At 43.5% G+C, this 14,758-nt stretch overlaps 5 protein-coding genes across 5 annotated transcripts; 2 read left to right on the top strand and 3 right to left on the bottom strand.

The window, feature by feature from the left end:
* Positions 1 to 1,136: 1,136 nt before the first annotated feature.
* BJX67DRAFT_299653 (uncharacterized protein) lies at positions 1,137 to 2,842 on the bottom strand. Its single transcript, XM_071026957.1, has 5 exons — positions 2,502 to 2,842; positions 2,120 to 2,430; positions 1,925 to 2,066; positions 1,230 to 1,873; positions 1,137 to 1,172 (listed from the first exon to the last, which is right to left on the bottom strand). The coding sequence occupies exons 1-4, from the start codon at positions 2,621 to 2,623 to the stop codon at positions 1,231 to 1,233; spliced, it is 1,218 nt and encodes a 405-aa protein (XP_070888897.1). The 5' UTR covers positions 2,624 to 2,842; the 3' UTR covers positions 1,137 to 1,172; position 1,230.
* Position 2,843: 1 nt separating this feature from the next.
* Positions 2,844 to 4,704, top strand: BJX67DRAFT_299178 (DUF3844 domain-containing protein). Its single transcript, XM_071026954.1, has 4 exons — positions 2,844 to 3,375; positions 3,434 to 3,612; positions 3,696 to 3,839; positions 3,888 to 4,704. Exons 1-4 carry the CDS (start codon positions 2,964 to 2,966, stop codon positions 4,491 to 4,493), a joined length of 1,341 nt encoding a protein of 446 aa, XP_070888896.1. The 5' UTR covers positions 2,844 to 2,963; the 3' UTR covers positions 4,494 to 4,704.
* Positions 4,705 to 4,815: 111 nt separating this feature from the next.
* BJX67DRAFT_299163 (uncharacterized protein) lies at positions 4,816 to 6,930 on the bottom strand. The gene is made up of 2 exons (XM_071026953.1): positions 6,307 to 6,930; positions 4,816 to 6,247 (listed from the first exon to the last, which is right to left on the bottom strand). The coding sequence occupies exons 1-2, from the start codon at positions 6,447 to 6,449 to the stop codon at positions 5,095 to 5,097; spliced, it is 1,296 nt and encodes a 431-aa protein (XP_070888895.1). The 5' UTR covers positions 6,450 to 6,930; the 3' UTR covers positions 4,816 to 5,094.
* Positions 6,517 to 7,794, top strand: cyp3 (putative peptidyl-prolyl cis-trans isomerase; the record flags this gene model as incomplete). Its single annotated transcript, XM_071026955.1, has 4 exons — positions 6,517 to 7,128; positions 7,197 to 7,342; positions 7,405 to 7,542; positions 7,602 to 7,794. Exons 1-4 carry the CDS (start codon positions 7,059 to 7,061, stop codon positions 7,791 to 7,793), a joined length of 546 nt encoding a protein of 181 aa, XP_070888894.1. The 5' UTR covers positions 6,517 to 7,058.
* An 85-nt stretch (positions 7,795 to 7,879) lies between these two features.
* BJX67DRAFT_378477 (alanine--tRNA ligase) lies at positions 7,880 to 11,075 on the bottom strand (the record flags this gene model as incomplete). The annotated part of the gene is made up of 6 exons (XM_071032351.1): positions 7,880 to 8,053; positions 8,125 to 10,533; positions 10,593 to 10,628; positions 10,680 to 10,706; positions 10,754 to 10,899; positions 10,982 to 11,075. 6 exons carry the CDS (start codon positions 11,073 to 11,075, stop codon positions 7,880 to 7,882), a joined length of 2,886 nt encoding a protein of 961 aa, XP_070888893.1.
* Positions 11,076 to 14,758: the final 3,683 nt, after the last annotated feature.

The raw sequence follows: 14,758 nt of genomic DNA, 5'->3' as shown, positions 1-14,758 counted from the left end.
TCCCAACTGATAATTGGCATCTCAAGTACATAACTTGATCGTTAACTTGATATCGTTCGTGACCTTATTGCCAGTGTTCAGTTGTCCTTCCGCATCAGGGTTCGCAGTAACCTTCAAAAGTCTGGAAATTTCATCCTTGTCCAGGCCGACGCTTTCTGCGAGCCTTGCAAGTCTCTCGTATGTTTCGTTGCGGGTTTCATTGACAATATTTGCATCAAAAAACTCATGTTGGCACCCGAACAAGGCAGCACTGAACTCCCAAAATTATATGGAGCTAGCTGACTTTAGAACTGCTGCCCCAGCTCCGCCGTGTGTAAGTGTTGATGACGGATGCCAGGGTTGCACATGCTGGCGAAAAAAATAATCTGCAGTTGTGAATCAGAGGTCGACCCGTAGAAAGTTTTGTTTAACCTCGCAGAGAACTAAAATCAGGGTTTAGTGAGAGCAATGTCTGGTGGGAACTCTTCGTTACGATCAACGGGAGAAACGTCTCCCACCTTGCCAGCACCTGTTTCACACCAGAAGACGCTTGTAATTTCTGATTAGAAAATCTTACGTCAAGTGCCATATCTCCTGGGCCAAAAGGTTTTAGAACGAATAACAAGTGGATCCGGGTGCTTGCGCCTTTGCCTAATCAACTAAATTATCAAGCTCAGAATTCCGGCCAAGATAAACTGTTGGGGTTACTGCTTGCTTTCAATAAGACAAGAAGGTATCATCAACCGCTCGCTTGCGAACCTCAAGGTTGAAACCAAAATCACGACGTACGGTTACCCAATTTGTCATCGTTCTGAGCGAGTGTTCGACTAACCCTGCGGCTTATCCGGTGCAAGGAGAGTGGCAAAGATCTTTGCGCGCACTCTGATGGGCTAGGTGCTGAGGCTGAACAGGTTGGCTGTGAAAAAAACTGAACAAGGATGGCGCAGTACAGAAAAGGGAGCGCCACTGCCTCGGCCTTGAAGGTTGAACTGCGAATAGGAAAGCCGAGCAAGCCAGCACCAGACACATCGCAGGTCGGATTCAGGCCGTCAGATATTATCGCCCGGATTCTTTACGCACTGTGGAAAATTGCTCGGCAACCTATCACGACAACCCTCTAATAATCATGCCCAATTCTTTGATCGAAAACAGGGAGGCACTAGAAGCAACTGGCTTTCATCGGAAACTCCAATCTAGAGTTCATCATGAGCACTGACATTATTCCTTGTCGCCCGATTTGGGGGGCCTGCCCTATTTACCGCCAAGAGGATTCCGTCGAAATATCGCCCCGTCCTTAAGGCGCATGGAAACAGATACCCACCTTGAGGTCTTAGGGTCATATTCGCCCTTTACCTCAACCCTGCAGGACCCCATAGATCCCTTAAGGCCCACAGGACCACTGACGGTGAACGTGTCTCGGTGACGTACATATGAGCCACGAGCCTGACGTTCATTCAATCTTTTTTTGAAAGCTAACGAGGCCGCATATAGATCCGACCCGGGGCCAAATTTGGGCAGAGGCAGCCGCTGTAGTATGGACAGAATGATTGAGGGGTGAGGGCGTGAGTTCCCGTTACTTTGGCAGGTACTGCCCCTGTAACTGGTAGAGGGAAAAGAGTGCGGTTCAGACTGTGGCGTTTCTTCAAGGTTGCCCAATGCTTTGGAATCCGACGGCAATAATGTTTTGGTTGACGAGTCCACCAATCTCAGCGCCCGCTCATTGTCTGAGTAATTCCCGTTGAATCTATCCATAAAACCCCTCCAGAGTACTAAGTAGGCATCTTTTACGGCGAGCGCAACAACAAGAGGTCGTATGGACCTGTGAAGAGTATCGGTACCCCGATTTGACATAGGTCTTGAGCACCAGGACACTCCAGCCTCGGTGATCTCTAACCTGCATTATCGTGAGAGCCGCACAAATTACAGAGCAGAAACTTTTACATACCCTGATCGATGATATGCGGATGGTGCACGAGTTGGAAAAATAGGTATCAGCCAAGACTGTGATACCGTGAAAGGGGGTCCCAGCGTGCGCGAGAGGGCACGAGATCGGGACGCCGAAGTCAAAACCATCGATGCCAACTCATCTAGTTGGGTAAGTATCAATGCTGAAGTAGAATAATCCTGTACTAGGCATTACCTTTAAGTGTTTTAATCTTCTCGCGATCCTTTGAAATCTCCACGAACGCCTTCCACTCTGGGTCAGATTCCGCGTATAATTCGCCTTCCCTCAACTGCGGCCAGCCGAGTGGAATGAATATAGCGTCTGAATTGGCTACTCGTGGCTTCTCGTGCTTTGTATGCTTCGTTTTATCGGTTCTGGAAACATCGAAGGTGGGCTCATTGAGAAGAGTCCTAGGAGAATTCGCTTCGTTACCAGATGGGACTAGCACTAATACACTCCAAGCGTAAATAGCAGCACCATAAATCAGGCAGTTTGTTAGTAGTCTCCTGTATCCGTTAGAAAAAGAGGAAAAAGCGGGAAAAGATCACGAGTGATGGTTTTTTGACCCCAAACCTACCTAGACCACGGCCGTTTGACTTTTACATAACGGAGATTTGAAGAATGTGAGAGTGAACGAGATGGTGGATTGATTCGAAGAAATGATCGAAAAAGTGGATGTAGCGGTCTTATTAGGGGCATTGGTACAACACATCAAGAGGATGTGAAGCGATTGTCGTCAAGATCACGGGGCTGCAAGTTGAGAGCCAGATTGGTGAGAAAGCCCACCGCGGGAAGGAGAAGCGTGTGGAGGGCAATGGCCGAGACAAGCTACTGCTGTAAAGAAGGTAAGGAATAATAGCAAAGTAAAACATTGGCTCTTGAACAAAATCAGTCATAGAAAGATCGGCAAGACAGGATCAGGTCAATCACAAGCAAGAGGTCCCTTCGGAGAGGCAAGAATCCCCTCACGTGATCTTCATTGGAGAGAGGCACTGCCTAGGAGTAGTGAAAAAGAGCGCCCAACAACCCAACTATTTATATGGGATGTTTTAATATCGCAATTGCAGAAATCGTGCATCGGTTAAAACCATCGATTGTAATCCATTACACCGACCACTGCCCCGGCATGCATTTTTTCTCCAGCTTCCTGGTTCCTCTGGCCGCGGTCATCGTCGAAACCACCGCGTTCGAAGCTTCCGTATTCACCTTTGGCCCAGCCATTGAAGACCAAGGTCCGAAACCGTCAGTTATTTCGAGCGCGACCCTGGAGCAGCTCTTGGAGCTTCGATTCGGATCTTCCACAACGTCAACCCTAGAGAGGTTAGATGAGGACAGCATCGAGTCCCTGGGCAAACTGGCCGGGCCTGCGAACCCTTTATTCGGCTCGTCAACTGAGGGTAGAGACCCGAACACAATTTTCATCATTTTGGAAGGTTTAAGTGACGATATCGGTACGTCGAAACAGCAGCAGCCAGCAAAGCGAATATTGCTGATCACGATATCATGTAGACTCCTCAATACGAAATGGTTATCAGAGTGAATTAGTCACCTCCACGTTTCCAACGACTTATGCCAGAGACGCTTTCTTTGACTCTCTCTTAGAGGCCGGCCGAGACGGCATACTTGGCCTGGAAAACAAACATTGCACTTTCTCCGGCTCAGACGCACCTGGCCTTGAAGCCCATAAGGTGATCTTACCCACGCCCACGCCGTCCTTTTCATGCATAAGAGAAATGCTACAGTGCTAAAACCTTATCCACGGTACTTCCAGAACGCCCAGTCATGTCTAAGCAACACTCCTGGGTCCCTGATGTTTAGTGGCACGTTCCACGATAAACTGCTGAGTCTTATCAGCACAGGGGAAGCCTGGCTTAACGAGCATAAGAAAATCCTTGTTCTGCGCATTGTTTTTGAGGTATGTGTCACAGCCGATATCATGAGCCCTGATTAATGCTTGCTGCAGCCACTTGGAAAACTAAGATCTCCCTCGGCCTATCTCGATAGCATACATTCTTTTTTTTCTGAATTACATTCATTTTCTTTGAGTGGCAAGAGGATTACGGCGGCGGTTCTGCCGAGTTCCAACGTGACAAACAAGTCAATTCACTTAAGTCGAGGATTGGAAGTCGCAAAGACCAATACCAATGGAAATTCGGCCAGGAACGCGCGGCCCGTCGCCGTTGAGCAGGTGCAAGTTCCACTCGCAGTAGCGCCTCTTTGCTACGCGTCAAATTCATCTTGCAATGAGGCAACAAATTCTTGCTCTGGACACGGTGTCTGCTACAGAAAATCTGGGTCTGAGAGCGAAGCGGCGTCCGGTGACTGCTACGCCTGCCGCTGTCACGAAACCCTCGTCAAGAATGAGGACGGCACGGAACAGAGGGCCCGGTGGGGAGGGTCTGCATGCCAGAAAAGGGATGTCAGTTCCCCGTTCTTCCTCATCTCAGGCGTCACTGTAGCTATCATGATAACTATTAGCACTGCTGTGGGCATGATGTATAGTGTTGGGGCTACTGAATTACCGGGCGTCATTGGCGCTGGTGTGGGCGCTCCCAGAGCACAGAAGTGAGTGGCTCTAGCACTGTATTCTAATACTGCGATGCTACCAGTCATTGTTCAAGCGCATCTACTCCAAAATCCATCAGTATTTGTAAAGTTAGAAAATTGACGGGTTGCTACTAACCCTATCCATCATTAGGTGATCTATGCAATGGAAAAGTGACTAGCTAATGGGATGTCATGTTCCTAGACCAAGAACCCAGCTGGGCCCCGATGACGACGGATGAGACTCGATATACGCTTGATCCGTTGTGAATCAGGGGTCTAACCGCATCCAAAAAAAAATAAAAATAAATAAATAAATAAATCCGAGACTAGCTCGGGTTTCTCCCCACGATAGATGGTCGTTCCAACAAAACTAAGATAACACCCGCATCCAGATTTCCATATACAAAGTGGTGCTATTGACAAGAATCATTTGTTTGAGATCGTATGGGGGCATCCCGCTCTCTCAGAGTCCTAAGCTCTTCACCTAACCGCGGGTTGCGTTCAACAGATCAATATCAATGGAACTATAGCTCTCGCCCCGCAAGCCGGCATTCCAGATGCCGACTTCGCACCAGCACACGAAATACCAATTATAGGCCGAGGTAGTGATTGAAAACAAATAATCAGCGAAATTGTGCTGCCTCTAACTGGCCTGGGGTCGGTGCGCTATTAGAATGTGAAGTGTCAATTTCCGTTTGGCGCCTTAGGTGCGTGTTCCTGAAGGGGGATGGAAAATTGAGCAGCCGAGAGGATAGCAGTGGTAGCCCGCGAACACTATAATTAGGCCGGTTATCTTCAGAATTTGCTGTCGCACGGTGTGAATGAAGCTGCACCCTCCAAAATCTGTGCTGGAATGGCTGGGATGAATTAGGGACGGCATCTGGGGCGCGTTGTATGGGTCGATCAGACGGTACTATGCGTGTCCGAAAAGGATTAACTCGTCCCCTTACAAAGACAGCTGGTGGTTGGGCCGGGGGGCCCATTCGAGTTGTCATTTGGCGACTGGAACGGTCGGATGCGGGGCCTGGTTGAGCAGCGTCGGAACGGGGTTTAGGTATATAGTAATCCGCTTTACATAGGGGGCACGACGCCCTCCGGCTGGTGAGCCACGGGTCAACGCACGAGGCGTGGAAAGCATGTCCACAGGTAAGGCCACGTATGTCATCTTCGTCTTCGATGAAATCGAGACAGATCGCGCAGGAATCTCCAGGATTCGCGGCGAGGTCGGTTGGGACTGCAGTTGGAAGGAAACTCTCATCCTCTTGTAGTGTACTATGCTCCCCGAAGTTTCCCAGCTCTGAATCCTTCCTTTCAGAGCTTATTTTGGACGGCACATGGCCTGGTTGTGAGAAATCTTCCACACTCTTTTCTTCCGGTGGAGGTAATATATCGGTGTGGTCAAGTGAGTCTGACTGCTGTGAGGTGATTGATACAAGTCTCTGGTGAGACTTAGCACCAGAAGTAGCCAGAGATGCTACAGCACCCGCTGTGACGGATGATTCATCATCCTGAGTTCCGGGACTTGGACCATTTTCCGCGGTTGATATTCCACCAGCAGTTGATAATCCCGCATTCGCTCGCGAACACCTCCATACTTTATATTTGGTCAATGGAAATCGCTCATTCACATCCTCCATAGTCATTAACTTTTTCTCTCGCCTTCGCCGATGGGTTCGTGGAATTGCGACTAGGTCGATCGGCTCGCCGGTCTCCTCGTTTCGCAGTTGACGATTCCGCTGGTTATATCTGAAGCAATACTTAACGCCAACAATGATCCTAGAATCCATCAAACATTAGGATGAGCGGCGATATGAGAGTAATAAACCTGGGCATACCACAGATTCGTGAAAACGACCCCGAATCCAAGGGCGACAAAGAATAGAAGAGGCGAACTAGTGGGGCTAGAGCCCTCATCATTAGATCCATGATCAGAACCAGTCGCGCCCGGCGAAGAGGTCGTTGTTGTTGTTGAAGACATGCCGACAATGTAGCGGAAGAATTGCGAATGGCGTGCGACAGCCTAAGACGACCCTACTGTTACGACCAGTTTATCGACAGATAAGTGGTTTTCAATTGGCGAATATTGCTGTATCTACTCTACCCCCGAGCGATATGGAGGAAGAGACCACAGCGGAAGCCCCGACTGACAGTGTTGGCGGTGGTGGTTCAATTCATGGAGTCGAGGTGAGGAGGTCAGTGAACTCCTAGGGACATGCACCAGATGGAGCATCACTGACGGCAGCCGCTATTGGAGCTGCAGAAGCCTTGGAACCCCAGTATTCTCTGGTTTTCTGCGGCAAGATCAGAGGACCAGTTCACAAAAGTGGCATAAAAAGTGGCATCCGCATCCAAGGGTGATTGACCAGACACCCCAGGCGAAACGTCTTTGATCACGGGGTTGGCAAGACTCCGTGCCAAGCGCTGGGTGGGTCAATCTTCTTGAGGGGCTTTGACTGGGCAGATCCCCGGAGATCACCTCGGCAGACTGGATTGACAAAGCTGCATCGCGTCGGTCTCCGCCTGTGATTAGTCTCCTCGTTGAAGATAAGGAAAGTCTGGCCTGGTCGGTTCGAAGACCCAAAAAACGATGCATAGGACAGGCGCACTTCCAACGCAAAATGGCAACCCAGTTGTGTTTTTTGACATTGCCCTCGGTGGTAGGGAATTTCCCATTTCCTCAACAGATCAAAAAGGTAGAGGTGGGAGTTAACGATATCCTCAACAGGGGAATCCCTTGGTCGCCTGAAAATGGAGCTTTTTTCGGATGTGACACCACGAACCGCGGAAAATTTTCGTCAGTTCTGTACCGGAGAAAGCAAGAATCACCAAGGTCGACCCCAGGGTTACAAAGGCAGCAAGTTTCACAGAGTTGTAAGTTGATCCATACGAAACGACCATATTTACGATTTCGGTGCTCAAGGCCCATTTCTTAGATCAAAGACTTCATGATCCAAGGAGGCGATTTTATCAATGGTGACGGCACAGGCTCGTGCACCATCTATGGGACTCAGAAATTCCCAGACGAGAATTTTATTCTCAGACATGACCGTCCGGGGTTGCTAAGCATGGCTGTAAGATGTTCTAGATAATACCCTTGATTCAACCATCGACAGAGAGCTGACGTTCATAGAATTCCGGGCCGAATACAAATGGAAGCCAATTTTTCATCACCTGCGCAGCGACCCCATTTCTGAACGGTAAACACGTTGTCTTCGGTCAAGTAGTCGATGGGATGGACATCGTACGGATGATTGAGAACACTCGTACGACAAAGGATAAACCAAATCAAGATGTTACGATTGTCCAATGCGGAGAAATGTAACCCGGAATCACTTTCCAAGTCGCTCGAAGGGTGTCTTGAATATACATCAATCACAAGATGCAAGCCTCGCACTCCTCCAAGGCTGTCTATAGCTTGAACTTGCGAAGGTATTCCGAGGCTAAAGCTATTGCGTCATCGACTTTGTCAGGATTGACGCCATTGCCAATAGAAGTCGGGCCTTTGCCCCCTGCTTTACCCCCAACAGCTCTTGAAACAGCGGTAGCCCATTCACTGGCAGACGCGCCTTGATCACTCACTGCCTGTAGGTGTAGAACACAAAATATTAGCCCCCAGGCGCATCACAAGGAACAATAATTAATGAATTACCTACCTTCGAGACGTAGCAGCCATGGGCGACACGGCCATCATCGCGGCTAGAAGCAAGGACATAGACCGTCTTATCCGGGAGCTTTGTCTTAACGTAACTCAAAGACTCGCTAACGGCTTTCGCATTCGCAGATATCGGAAGCCGAGCAATAAGCCACGACTTATGAGCATTCTCTGCTGCCTCGAAATACGAGGTTATGCTCTCAACAGCCTTCTTGGACTCGAGCTTCTGTTGCGCCTTTTGCTCATCAATGATTTTCTTGTTGATGAGAGTGAACCGTTGACGAAACGCTGATTTTTGCAGCGCAGATATTGAGAGCTGGTTAAGCTCGACCTGGATCTGTTTGGCATTCTGCTCCTTGGCCGGGCCCGAAGGCATGGTGTCCAAGTGATCAAGCCGCTTTCCAAACGCGGTTGCCACACTCTGCACCGCATGCGCATCCTCTCCAGTCACTGCAATTATCCTCCGGATACCTTTCGCGATTCCACTTTCCTCCAGAATGATCAAGTCCTTTATATCACCTGTCTTCTGCGCATGAGTCCCTCCGCAAAATTCAATACTAACCTCTTCCCAGCGCGGGTCCTCCACATTCTTTAATATCTCAGTGAGTTCGACTCCCACGGAAACGACCCGGACAGGATCTGGATACGTCTCACCAAAAACAGCGCGCACTCCCGAGATTTGTCGGGCAATGGCGAGGGGAACGTCTTGGGCATATACAGGGCAATTGCGCCGGATATACTGAGTTGACAAGTCCTCAATTTTGGCCAATTCTGCGTCGGTGATGGGCGATTTGTGGGAAAAATCGAACCTCAACTTCTCAGGAGAGACAAGCGAGCCCTTTTGCTCAACTCCGTCCCCTAGCACCTCCCTCAAGGCAAAATTTAAAATGTGCGTACCGGTATGGTTGTTCCGAATGGGCCAGCGCCGAAGTTCGTCATATTCACATAAGACGGTGTCATCAACACTGAAAGTGCCATATTTCATGAAACCCGTATGCAGAACATAGCCGGCATAGACCTGGACATCGAGGACCTCAAGTTCAGCCTGCCCATCAATGATGATCCGCCCTGCGTCATTCTCTTGCCCGCCCTGTTCGGCGTAGAAGTTCGTGCGGTCTAGTATAACGCCAATTTGCTCCTGGTCAGGTAATCCCTGAGTCGAAGAGTGGAACGATTTCCCCTGATAGATCGCTTTGATCTGAGCGGTGATATTTCCTCTCTCAAACTTAGCACTGTCATCCGTTTTTGGCACACCACTCATCTTCTCCAGTTTGCCCAAATCATGGACGTCCAATCTCACAGCTCCAATCGTTGTTTGCTTTTGCCCTTTACTCGCCTCCTTGGCCTTAGCGCGTGCATCTTCAAACTCGCGATCATCGATCTGGAGACCGCGCTCATCGGCCATGATACGCGTTAGATCAACCGGAAAACCGAAAGTGTCATACAGTCTCCAGACATCCGCGCCATGCAGCTTTCTTACGCCTGCGACCTTGGCTTGTTGGGCATACTGCTCAAATTGACGCTCTCCGCGGTCAAGGGTCTTTGCGAATGATATCTCCTCCTCATCAAGTATCTCCTTCACATCCTGTTCCTTATGCCTGAGCTCAGGGAACATATCGCCTAGCTGTTCAACAAGCGTAGGGACAATCTTTGAGAAGAAGTTTCCAATCTCAACATTGAAATATTTCCTCGCGTATCGTGCGCCCCTGCGCAGGACTCGGCGAATGACATAACCACGACCCTCGTTGTTCGGCACCACCCCGTCTGAAATGGCGAATGATAAAGTCCGAACATGATCTGCTACGACACGGTACGCAGTGTCAATACCATCCGAATCATCCGAACCAAACCGGCCTTGGTATTCCCGTGCGCCCGTGATATTCCGAATGGTCTCGAAGAGGGGGCTGAACACGTCGGTATCATAGTTTGACGACTTGTCCTGGAGAACAGAGACAAGCCTTTCGAATCCCATTCCCGTGTCAACGTGTTTGTTCGGCAAGGGGCGCAGGGAACCATCGGTTTCGCGGTTATATTGTATGAAGACGTTGTTCCAGATCTCCAGAACATTCGGATCATCCTGGTTCACAAGTGAGGCAGCATTGCGCCCGCCGATGCGGTCATAGTGAATTTCACTGCATGGGCCGCATGGACCCTGATCGCCCATTTCCCAGAAATTATCCTTCATATTTCCGGGGAGAATATGGTCTTCAGGGACACCTACAGCCCTCCATAGCTCCCTCGCGTCCAGGTCTGGTTCGAGACCGCCCCTCTCATTGCCCTCGAAGTAAGTAACGTAGAGACGGCTGGGGTCCAAACCATACACTTGAGTTAGCAATTCCCAGGAATATCCAATAGCCTCCTTTTTGAAATAATCGCCGAAGCTCCAATTACCAAGCATCTCAAAAAACGTCTGCCAAAGGCCATCAGTCAGCCTAGCTGCACAACTGTCAAGTCCAAGGGTGGTCTCACATGGTGATAGCTATCCTTTCCCACGTCATCTAGATCCTAGAGTCCGGTTAGTCACACGCCAGTGTGGATGCACACGCTATCACCAACATTGTGTTTTCCACCAGCTCGAATACACTTTACATCTGTTAGCAATGGCCTAGCGTTCAAAGTTGAGAGCCAACCTTCTGCGAATTAACCGCGCTCTTCAGCTGTGCGAAATCCGAATTTGGGTTCACTGTGCCGAGGAAGATAGATTTGAATTGGTTCATCCCTGCGTTAGTGAAGAGCAATGTGGGATCGGAGTGAGGGGCGACGGGGGAAGAAGCCACTATACAGGGTTGCTTGTCAGCCGAAAATCCCAGGCGTTGAGATGTTTTCTTTTATCCTCATGTCCCTCATCGTTCACATACCAAAAGTATGACCATTGTTACGGAAATACTGCAGAAAAGTGTCGCGAACGGCTTTAGAGGTCCATTTTCGACCATCTTCTCGGTTCGAAGTCATGGCGAAAGGTTGTGCATTCGTCTTTTTGAGTAGGACAGGGAAGGGCGTGAGGACGTGAAAATTGTCGAATGTTCTAGCTTTCAATCTAATGGGAGCGAGATGACTCAAACCCCAGACAGCCCACGAGAACCTGGGACTGAGCATCAAGCGACCAGCTCAGAAATACCTCCAGTCACAATAGGGCCTCGTCAATATTTGAAATTAGTATGAAAAAAGAGTTATCATCTCTTCGATAAGATTCCTCTTTTGCGAATCCCGCGGGAAAATGATGGCGCAACCGTCAGAGCAAGAAGTTCACGGAACAAAACGCGCCGCCGAGGGAGAGCTCGATGATCAACCTCTCGCAAAAAAGTTCGGGCGCTTGCGAATAGGTACGAGGCAAGGATAATTCTGACAACCACCCGACCAAGTTACTTTGCATTTCAATCTAATGGCTTTCCCCCTCAGGCCCTTCGGCAGCGACCCGCTTGCCCCAGAATCGGGAGGGAGGAGCTCAGTTGGAACCAAAGCTAAATAGATTTAACGACTCAATGATGCTGGATGACACGAAAACCACAATCTACGTTCACGATCTAGAACAGGAATTGGCAGAGAATGAGATTCTCGATGGTACTTTCAAAATCTTACCCGGACTAGAGGACAGGTTGTCGATGTCAAGAATGCTGGTTACAAGCCCCAAGCCTCACTGCAACGAACTGGTTCTCTATAGGGAACCCGAATCGCTTTCGATATCAAAGGATAAAGACCTAGTGCGGCGAGCTTTAATAGAAACCAGGGAGAGGGCTAGATTAGGACATTTGACTCAGCAGCACAGTGTAGAAGAGAAGGCTGGGTCACTAGGTGCAAAACCGAATCATGGAACAAACAGCAACCACGAGCAGCAGCAATATGATGATATGATGGATGTTGATACAGAACCTGGGACTTGACCACATTGCAGACGGTAGAAATAACAAGCCTTCTGTTAGACATGGAGAGCTAATGAACAAGCTGATACTTCAGGCAGCAATCTGCCATGTTGGTTGCATGTGTTCTGTCAGACCCCAGGTATTGCAGTACTCTCTGGAGCACTGTTTCGAGCAGCTTGATACTTCAGGCACTATATCTATGCTATCTGCTTTACATCCATGCTACCAAGCAAGGAGTCCTGACCAAGAAGATTACCCGACCAAGCAGATTACCTCCTTAATTTTTAATATGTTATTTAATACCTTGAACTTAAAACTACTATTATACTACTAAAAGCATGTTAAAATTATTAAAAATTAGTTAAATAAGAGGATAAAATCTAGTTCATTAGTAAAATTTTAAAAAAGTTTAAAATTTAAAATATTTATTATATAGTAAGAGCTTTTAATATTTTTTATATAATATTTAGTAAATAATTTTAAAATTAATTTTTTATTTAGAAATTTATATTAATAATTATAATTTTTTTAATTTTAAAAAATTATTTAGTTAATAGTTTTTTTTAAATATATATAAGTTTATAAAATAGCTAATCTTATTTTATAAATAAATATAATAACTTTATATATATTTATTAAAAAACTAGACTAAAAGCCTTATTTTATATTATCAAAAGATCTAATCTTAATATATAAGAAAATATAACTATAATCAAGCCAAACATAAGAATTTTAAAACTATACAAAAGTAGTTTAAGTCATTCTAGCAAGTCTAAAATAAATATAATATTTTTAATTAAAATATTTATAATTTTAATAAAACTAGTATTATTATAAATTAAATAATAATTATTAAGATAATTACTAGATCCTAAATATCTAGAAAATCTTATCTTATTTAATCTAGGATTTGCAAGTAGGTAATAATAATTAAAAATATTAATTTAATAGGGTAGTTAATTCTTATATATATTACTTTCAAAAAAATCTATATTAAAAAGTAATATAAAGAACTTACCTTTCTAGCTAATTAAAACATTAAATTAAGTTCTAATAATTAGATTATAAATAAGATGGGCCTCTAGTAGCTTTAAATAATTTTTACTTTTATAATTAATAGTTATATAATTAATTAATATTAATTATTTATACTAAATAACTGTCAGAGAAACAAGGATCGACAGCCAATGAACCTGACGTGCCGCAGCATCATGTTGAAACACTAAGGAATAACAATGTGCTGACCTAGTTATATTGTGTGATATAATGCTAGGGCTAATCTAAACTATAATAGTATTAGGTAATCTAATATAATTAGATATAATAGAGCAGGTGTTCTAATATAAGTATTATATAGTATTTAAGAATATTATAAGAATAGATATATAAGGACTATTATTACCTATACCTAGAAAGTTTTATTTTTTATCTATTATTAACTAGATTAATAATATACCTATTATTTACTAATTATTTATAATTATCTAACTTTTTTTATATTTTATTTAGCCCTAAATATTTTATATTCTCTTTATTTTATTAAGAATATTCTTAGATATTCTTCTATAGATTAATTAGTAGACCCTAATCTAATAATAATAGACCCTTGATTAAGTAAAAAAAAATATTTATTATTAATATAACAAGAAATAATAGTATTTTTAAAAACTTAGTAGCTATTATTTTTAGAAAATCTATTACTACTTAAGAATTAACTAACTCTAAAAAGATTATATAGTTAGGTAATATAGTTAACTTTTTATTAAACTAAGTTAGTATATTATAGTTATTTAAAAATATTAAAATAAATAAACTAGAGCTATTTAAAAGTAAGCAAGTAATCCTAAAAAATTATCTAATTATAATAAATATATATCTTTATATTAATAACCTAAAAAGTATACCTAAATTTAACAAGATTATATTTACTATTTCTTATTTTAAAGGATATATATTTAACTAGTTTAAACCTTATATATATAATTATTAGGAAAAACTATAATACTAAAGAAAACCTATAACTAATATAATCTTTAACAAGTATAAAACTTTTAAAGAATAGCTTAAGCAAGTATTTAGAAATTAGAATACTATAAAAATTACTAAAAATTAAATCTATTTATTATATTAAGAAAAAATAACTTATAAAAAATATATTATAAAATTCTACTAGATTATATTTAACTTAATATAAAAAAATAATATACTTAAATCTATTTATTATAAAAAATTAAAAATAAGGACTAAAAATATACTTATATTAATTAATAATAAGCTTAAGAGCTTAAATAAGCTTATTAATTAAATATCTAAAATTAAGACTTAATATACTAAATAATAGCTTAAAAAATAGTAATAAAAAAAACTATTTAATTATTAGAAGTAATATTAAGATAAGAATAGAAATATTAAAATATAAATAAATATTACTATTAGCAAGACTTAATAGAATAACTAGAATAATAAAAAAATAAAAAAGTTTATTAATAAATATTTTAAGTATAATAAACCTAGATATATTATAAAGAATTATTATATTAAAAAGGATTAAGAACTAGTTACCTATAATTTATAAATAAGTATTACTTAAATAATTTATAAAATCCAAGTTAATACTATTAGAATAATAATTAAACTAATAAACTAGGGATAGCAACTAATATATATAATTAAAAATATTTATACTATTTATATACTTGTTAGCATAAAAAATAATATAATTATTATATTAAAATTAAACAAGCTATATAAAAAATAGCAAGAAAATATAAAAAG

Source organism: Aspergillus lucknowensis, assembly GCF_044049455.1.
Source record: "Aspergillus lucknowensis strain CBS 449.75 chromosome Unknown BJX67scaffold_7, whole genome shotgun sequence".
Classification (NCBI taxonomy): Eukaryota; Fungi; Ascomycota; class Eurotiomycetes; order Eurotiales; family Aspergillaceae; genus Aspergillus; species Aspergillus lucknowensis.
This window is presented reverse-complemented; position numbering and strand designations above follow the sequence as displayed.

What these genes read in the sequence shown, in the direction of transcription:
- BJX67DRAFT_299653 (XM_071026957.1), bottom strand. Translation starts at nt 2,623, where the DNA reads ATGCCCCTAATAAGACCGCTACATCCACTTTTTCGATCATTTCTTCGA. An exon ending in GTCAAACGGCCGTGGTCTAG is followed by an intron (nt 2,431 to 2,501) that starts GTAGGTTTGGGG and finishes TAACGGATACAG; the next exon opens with GAGACTACTAACAAACTGCC. An exon ending in TCCGCATATCATCGATCAGG is followed by an intron (nt 1,874 to 1,924) that starts GTATGTAAAAGT and finishes ACGATAATGCAG; the next exon opens with GTTAGAGATCACCGAGGCTG.
- BJX67DRAFT_299178 (XM_071026954.1), top strand. Translation starts at nt 2,964, where the DNA reads ATGGGATGTTTTAATATCGCAATTGCAGAAATCGTGCATCGGTTAAAA. An exon ending in AGGTTTAAGTGACGATATCG is followed by an intron (nt 3,376 to 3,433) that starts GTACGTCGAAAC and finishes GATATCATGTAG; the next exon opens with ACTCCTCAATACGAAATGGT. An exon ending in TTCTGCGCATTGTTTTTGAG is followed by an intron (nt 3,840 to 3,887) that starts GTATGTGTCACA and finishes TGCTTGCTGCAG; the next exon opens with CCACTTGGAAAACTAAGATC.
- BJX67DRAFT_299163 (XM_071026953.1), bottom strand. Translation starts at nt 6,449, where the DNA reads ATGTCTTCAACAACAACAACGACCTCTTCGCCGGGCGCGACTGGTTCT. An exon ending in GTCGTTTTCACGAATCTGTG is followed by an intron (nt 6,248 to 6,306) that starts GTATGCCCAGGT and finishes GATGGATTCTAG; the next exon opens with GATCATTGTTGGCGTTAAGT.